This window comes from Temnothorax curvispinosus, unplaced genomic scaffold, assembly GCF_003070985.1.
Source record: "Temnothorax curvispinosus isolate PA1 unplaced genomic scaffold, ASM307098v1 QBEX01006340.1, whole genome shotgun sequence".
Lineage (NCBI taxonomy): Eukaryota > Metazoa > Arthropoda > Insecta > Hymenoptera > Formicidae > Temnothorax > Temnothorax curvispinosus.
Genome location: NW_020216120.1, coordinates 63,661 through 71,503, shown reverse-complemented (window position 1 = coordinate 71,503; position 7,843 = coordinate 63,661). Strand labels below are relative to the sequence as shown.

The following is a 7,843-nucleotide window of genomic DNA, read 5'->3' as shown; positions in this document are numbered from 1 at the left end:
AAAGGAAAAACGCCTTAAATGGGACCCTAAAATGTCAAAGGTTATCTAACTGGCTACGGAGAAGATACAAAAGGATACCGAATCTACTTCCCGAAGATTAATAAAATAGAGGTACACCGAGATGTAATATTTCTACCGCGGAAGATGGCAGAGCTAGATGAAGAAAAGCAAGAAAAAGAAAGGTTTGAGATTCAAGTTTGTGAGCAGGAAACAGACAGCGAGGATCAAGATGTGATTGAAGAAAATGAAAACAGACAAAATAAGGAAGAAGAGCAAACGGAGCAAAGTTGTAATGAAGACACAGACGGCAGTTTTAAAGAGGCTCTTGACATCAGTATCCATGAAAGAAGTGAAGAAACGAGGTACAATCTGAGGCAGAAAAGCGACTTGAAGATGCCAGCTCGTTTTGAAGACTTCTATACAAGTTTGTTAGCTACAGAGAAAGATCCCAAAACCTACGACGAGGCAATGTCGAGCGAAAACGCAGAAAAATGGAAAAAGGCTATGGAGGCTGAGGTACAGGCGTTGTTAGAGAACGAAACATGGAAGTGTGTAAAAAGACCCAAAGACAAAGTAAATATTATAGACTGTAAGTGGGTGTTTAGGCGTAAAAGAAATGAAAACGGAGATATAGTTTCTAATAAGGCCAGGCTGGTTGCTAGAGGCTTCCAGCAGTCAAACGTATCCTTTTCAGATATTTACAGTCCTGTAGCAAGGTTATCATCTGTTAGAATGTTAATATTAGCTTTTTGCAACGAATATGACATCCCTATTCATCAGTTAGATGTTTGTAGTGCTTTTTTATATGGGGAAATAGAAGGGGATGTATATATTTCTTTACCAGAGGGATGTGAAAATGTTATAAAAGATAGAGAGTATGTTTTAAAGCTAAACAAATCCTTGTATGGGTTGAAAGGTTCACCAAGAAGTTGGAATGAAAAGTTTCATGAGGTGATGCTAAAATTAGGTTTTATAAGATCAGAGTATGAATATTGTCTTTACATAAGAACACAAGGAAAGTATAAAACTTTTTTGTTGCTGTATATTGATGATCAGCTGTTAGCTTCGAAAGATAGTAAAGATGTAGAGTATGTTAAAAGGATACTAAATAACCATTTTAAAATAAAAGATTTGGGGGCAGTTAGACAATATTTGGCATGTCTATAGCGCAAAATTTAGAAAAAGGGGAAATAATAATAAATCAGACAGCATATTTAGAAAATCTGCTAGTCAAATGTAACATGAAAGACTGCAAAGCTATTTCTACACCAATGGTAGAAAATTTTGATCATAGCGTGCTTAAGGGGATGCTGGAGCCGTAGCTGAACTCGATCGGCGTCGGTAAAGAAGACCGGCGAACTATATCTGTCCTTGTATAGACAAAGATATGGACAAGGATAGCACGCTACATTGCACGCACACATACGCACAATGCACGTCGACATTATACTTTTATATTACGCTTCCAAATCTTGATTTGGAGGGTTTATCGATGTTTTTCTTGTTGTGCAATTCGGGGGAACTTGTTTTCGCGTTCGTACCAATGGTATATCTCTTATATGAAATACATCTTGTGACGAGCTGACAGCTCACCGCAACTCGAGACGCCATATTGGGATAAAAGTAGGATAAGGAAATCTGTACTTCCGTAATTTTTTCTCGTTTTCTATATAAAATCAGAGTTCCCCCGAATCATTAATGTATGTACTGCAATTCTGGAGAAGGATTTTTAATTCTGTCAAATTAATACGACGCTACGTGCCGACAAAAAATGCCGGTAAAACAGACGGCTCCAGCATCCCCTTAAAAGAGATAAATCAGAGAGTCAGAAAATTGAAAGTAGATGTAAAATGGCTATAGGCTCATTGATGTATGCCATGTTATGTTCACGACCTGACCTATGTTTGTCAATAAGTATTTTGAGTAGGTACCAATCTTGTGCTAGTGAGGATCTGTGGTCAGCGCTCAAGCGGGTGTTGCGCTATATTAAAGGTACCATTAAGTTAAGCCTAGTTTTTAGAAAGAGTGACGCAAGTAATGTTAACAAAATAATCGGTTTTGTTGATGCTGATTGGACAGGCGACAGGGTAGATTGCAAGTCAACAGGTGGTTATGTATTTAAAGTTTTCAATTGCAGTGTATCATGGACTTCTCGTAAGCAATCAACTATCGCCTTGTCATCGACCGAATCAGAATACGTAGCTTTAAGTTTAGCTACAAGTGAGGCTTGTTTGATAAAAAATTTGTTTTTTGACTTAGAAGGAAAAATGATAACGGTAAAGATATTTGAAGACAATCAGTCTGTGATCAAAGTATGTAAGAATCCTGAGTTTCACCACAAATTGAAGCATGTAGACATTAAGATGCATTTTGTTAGAGATAAAGTGTCCAATAATATAATATCAGTTGAATATATTAGTACTAATGAGCAAATTAGTGATGTACTGACAAAACTTTTGGGCAGAGTCAAGTTTGAAAAGTTTGGCGTCAATACTGATTTTTACATGCAAAACATCCACTATCAACATAAAATAAAATTGTCTTTTAATTAATAACTCGGCGAATTTGGACCGTACAGAAATGAATAAAACACGAAATTGTTCGTAATTTGATTCTCTACAACTTTTATTTTAAGCATTTTTAGATTTGAGAGTCCATTTTCGAGATATTAGCAAAAAATGCGCGACGCGCGTACGCGTTTTCGTTGCGTCGCAAAACTACCAATGTTTAAAAAAATTCTATCTCTGCTCCATTTGGTCGTACAGACTTGAATAAAAAAACGAAATTGTGCGAAATTTTGTAAGCTACAATTTTTATATCTACATAAATTTCCGTAAAGTTGATATTTTCCGAGTTATTTGCGAAAAACTGTTTTTTTTAAGACCTTTTGGACCCTCTCCTGCCCGCAACGTAGCGTCTACTTGTGGGGACTTTTAATATGTTAAATAGTACCCTAAAACAAGCCTGTTTACAAAGTTTCAGCCCAGTCAGTATTATTTCCTCCAAATTTTGTCATTTTACTGGGCTAATATCTCTGTCCTTTAGATCTTGCCTACAAATCACCAATGTTCAGTCTATTATATACGTCTATGATTGCAGGATTTTTAGGTTGCAATAAGACTATCGTCGCTAGACGTTGTTTCTCAAATGTTATTGAACTAGCAATAAATAGGTTAAAAATAGATGATCTTACATTAAGAAACACATAAAAATGTCAGTAAACAAGTTTTTAATAACAGTCAGATTCATTTTTTCGTCAACGTTTTTCACCTTTAACGACACAATTAATTTATCAAATGTTCGACATTTCTATGGGATGCTCACCCTATCATCAATCATAACTGATATAATTTTACAAGATATAGAAAATAAAGCACTATATAAAATCGGGTTATATCTACTTTTTTATTACAAATACATATGTAGATGATCTTGTACTTGTAACCCTCAAAAATAAGAAAGAAGTAATTGACATTTTCATTTCATATCATATGGCAGACTGCAATTCACATTTGAAATGGAACAAAATCACCGTATAAATTTTATGGATTTTATCATCATCGGAGAAAGAAAAAGTCGCAACAACATTGATTTTTACAATGATTTGAAGTTTAGCATTTAAAATATTTTGAGAACCATTTTTATCAATCATTAAAGTTATTAGAATCTTTTCAGGCAATATACAATATCATAGCAATAAATTGTCACTTATAAATTCTTCACATTCCGTTCTCACTTACCAGCGTTTACAAACGTTCGCCTGATTTCACGTGCGAACAACTCGGCACGATTGTGTGAGAGCGCCGCGACAGTAATCTTTGTAGTAATTCTAATGTCCAGTTGCGATAATTCATCAATTCCGGCATAAGGAAGTGTAACACGAGGCACCGTTGTAGTGTGCCACCAGAGAGGTACGCCAATCCCCAATAATAATACTGCGAACGATACGCTCGCGTACACTCTGTATTTTTCTGTAATATAAAATGACATAATATTTCAAAATTATGCGTACAATTACATTATATTAAATATTAAAGTATACAAATATTTTTATGAATAAATTATGTATGTACATTATACATATTATAATAATTTATATGTGTGTATATGTATGCATATGTGTATACTATATTTATGCAGAATGAGTTAAGGATAGGGGTGTAACTTTCTGACAGAAAGTGTGTAATTGTTTTTTTAGGAACGTTGCGTTTCTGGAACGTTCACGTTTCGCGCCTGGTGTTCGTGTGTTGCATTCTATAGAAGGTGTGCGCGTGTCGCCGGAGAATTAGTGTTGTGGTGTGTTCTCGTTGTTCACGTTGAGAGTATCTGCTCGCGTACCGCATAGCGTCTTGCATTTTGCGTGGGCGTCCGTATCCCGTATCCATCGTTCGCGTTAAATATTTGTGAGTGTAATTGCGTTAAACATTGTTGCTATTTTATGTTAAGTGTTGTCGCAGATTCATGTGATCGCGTAGTGATAAGTGTACGATACCTGCTTCCGTCTCGCCGTACCGCCCGGTACTACTTCCTGCACAATGCATCGCCGCGAACCAGCATAGAGCTCGCTCTTTATGCTCACTGAGGGTACAGTATAAGTAAAAACAGTAGGTTCACTCCGTGGAAAATGGTACTAACGGTTGTCTCTCGTGCATGACCGAACTGCATAATCAAGAATACGGCGGCTGTTAAACAGCTGTTCACTGCTGCGGTCCGATTCATGTTTACAGTTTACAGCGTTGTAAGCATCATTGAATACCAAACGAAGATAGAGCGATGCTTTCAGCGCTGTGAGCGCGAATTGAACCGCAGCCCAGCAGTTGTAAGCTGTACGTATTGTAGTTCCATCACATCGGATGTTTCTTTTAAAATTTTGTACATATAACAAAAAATAATAAATTTTTAAATATATAACATATTATAAAAATAATTTGATTCTCATTATATTTTCTTATAATTCTTTCTTGCTTTTTCATATTCATATGTGTATTATCTTTCTTGCTTTTTCATATATTCATATGTTTATTATTTTACATTTCCATTACGTATATTTCTTTTAAATTTGCTAACTATTAATAACCGTCCAGATTAATTCATAAATAATTATATTAAATTGTATTTGAATAGCATTAAATGTTTTATTAATTCTTTTCGTGACAGCTCTTGAAATCATATTTGACAATTAGACATATTAAATATGTTAGACATATTAAACATTTTAACCAGCATCTGTTGTCATTCAAATTATGGCCTGTGCACAATTAACAACATGGCGAGTGTGTAGCCTCTAGATCAAAGGTGCCGCCTCAAAGTGAACCTACTGTTTTTACTACTTATGTGAACCTAGCATCCGACATTAAGAAACAAATTTTTTCAAATATGCATTAAATTAAGCTCGGTTTGTACCACCTTTCTTTTCGTTCGTACATACCTCAAAGGGTTGAGAATAATAAAATAGAGGGTTGGAAAAATTGTAGTACCCCACTTTAAGATATTAAGCCACACAGCACTTTTCATTACAAATATATATTAAGGCTCCTGGGCTCTTTCCCGACGCGACATCTCGTGAGATGTGACGTCAGAAGTGAGAAACGTTGAAATTTGACACGTTGAGAATTCTTGCATGGCATTTCCAAATAAAAAGGTATTTGCATAAAATAACACTTCAGATCACTTTAGCACACTTCGAAAATACTCCGAGTTCAGGTTGGGTCTACCCCTTTCCCTTGACAGTTAATAAATAGCCGTAAAATGAATGTAATACACAACCTAGTTATGCGCCTGCACATAAGCCTGTAACGTTTCACATTCGTTTTACGGATGTTTAATAACTGTCAAGGGAAAGGGATGCAACTCGGAGTATTTTTGAAATGTGCTGAAGTGATTTGTAGTGTTATTTTAAGCAAATATCTTTTTATTTGGAAATACCATGCAAAAATTTTCAACGTGTCATTTCTCGCTTCTGACGTCACATTCCAACATGGCCGCGACAAGAACCCAGAAGGCCAGAAACCTTAAATACGTAACAATATTGCATTTTCATTTCATTTTATTTTATATCAAATATAACGTGTTAAATACGTAATTAACGCAACAGATATGCAATATTAAAATTGAAATACATAGCAAGTATACTGCGCATATATATATAATGTATAAATGTATTAAACACATAGTTGATACATATTTAATAAAATCCCGAAAAAAAATGATCAGATATAATCATATATGTTTATATAAAATCGACATTAGATATAATTATATATAAAAATGGCTCGATATAATCGTATATAATTATATATAACCACATATAATTATATATAACAAAATTAGGCTTTTTTGCGTTTTATTGTATATAAAATATTTATTGGGAAGGGGATTAGATGTAATCATATATAATCATATATGTACATATATAATGAGATTATATATATCTAAATATATATAATCATATATAATCAATAAATATTAAAAAAGAATTCTGTTAACTTCGATTAAGGAATAAAGCATTGATAAATTAAGTGTATATTTTTTCAAAAGCTAGAATCAAAAGTGAAATGATTTACATATAACTTGGCGCTGCTTGGCGTGAGATACTGCCGTGTCTCTTGATACCATTCTTATACCACTGTTTGTCAAATTTTAAATACGAAAAATAAATCCTATCGGATGCCATCTATCCAGATAATCCGAATTCAAGTTTATACATGGTTATATATAATCATATATAATCTACATGGATAAATGTTTAATTCTTATATATTATATACACTTTATATATAAATTATATAAACTTATATATGTATAATCATGTCAAAATGTATGTGAAACTTAGGACGGCAGTGTGGTCTAGTGGTAGAGTGCCAGACTCGTAATCTGAGGAACCAGGTTCGAGTCCACTAGAGTCATGAAGCATGGAATGTTTTTCCGATAGCTGCGCCCCTCCGTGCAAGATAGGTTCTTGTGCGGAGAAAACTGGGCTCCGTCTTTCGGAAAGAGACGTTAAGCCGTTGGTCCAAAGGATTAAAGTGAGAGAAGAAGGATATTAGTGGTAGTAGATTTATTGTTTTATAATTTTTAGAGTATGAATGCATTTAAGTCTGTATTTGAATCCGGCGCTATACTTTGATTTACGTTGTACTGTGCGTATATATCCTGTATCCTACCTATTCGTTTCCATATTACAATATAGATATTCACTTCCTTCTGTTCAATGGATCTGGTGTGTACGTTATTTCATCCCCGCTCACAACAGGTTATGGGCCCAGGGCAAATACCGAGTTAATCAAATTGCTTGTACGTGTGGCAAAGCACGTGTGGAGAAAGTAACGAGCGCTGAGCTAAGAAGGTTAGAAACACGAAATCCCGAACGCGAAAAACGGCACGAAATCTTGAGCGTGGGAAGACAAAGAAAGATGGCCACGTCCGTAAAAGATTCGGGAAGCTATAGTCTTGGACACATCGAAAAGTTAGTCGGCCGAGAAAATTACTCGTCCTGGAAGTTTGCGATGCGAGCATGCCTGGAAGCGGAAGATCTGTGGGGATGCGTTCTAGAAAAGCCGGAGTACGTCAATGATACAAAAAAGATGTCGAAGGCACGAGCGAAAATTATATTATCCATAAAGAAGCAGAACTATGGACACATACAAGACGCTGACACACCGAAGGAAGCATGGAACCGTCTGAAAAACGCCTTCGAGGATAAAGGCTTAACGAGGAAGGGTCTCTTGCGCAACCTGACGTCAACGAGGTTAGTGGATTGCGCATCTATAGAAGAGTATGTCAATCGTATTACGATTACCGCACATAGCCTGAAAGAGCTTGATTTTGAGGTTAAGGACGAGAT

General features: G+C 35.4%; 1 protein-coding gene across 1 annotated transcript; it reads right to left on the bottom strand.

Moving 5' to 3' along the window:
- Window positions 1-3,615: 3,615 nt before the first annotated feature.
- LOC112455793 (GPI transamidase component PIG-S-like) lies at window positions 3,616-4,688 on the bottom strand. Its single transcript, XM_025017976.1, has 2 exons — window positions 4,493-4,688; window positions 3,616-3,971 (listed from the first exon to the last, which is right to left on the bottom strand). Exons 1-2 carry the CDS (start codon window positions 4,539-4,541, stop codon window positions 3,733-3,735), a joined length of 288 nt encoding a protein of 95 aa, XP_024873744.1. The 5' UTR covers window positions 4,542-4,688; the 3' UTR covers window positions 3,616-3,732.
- Between the last annotated feature and the right edge of the window lie 3,155 nt (window positions 4,689-7,843).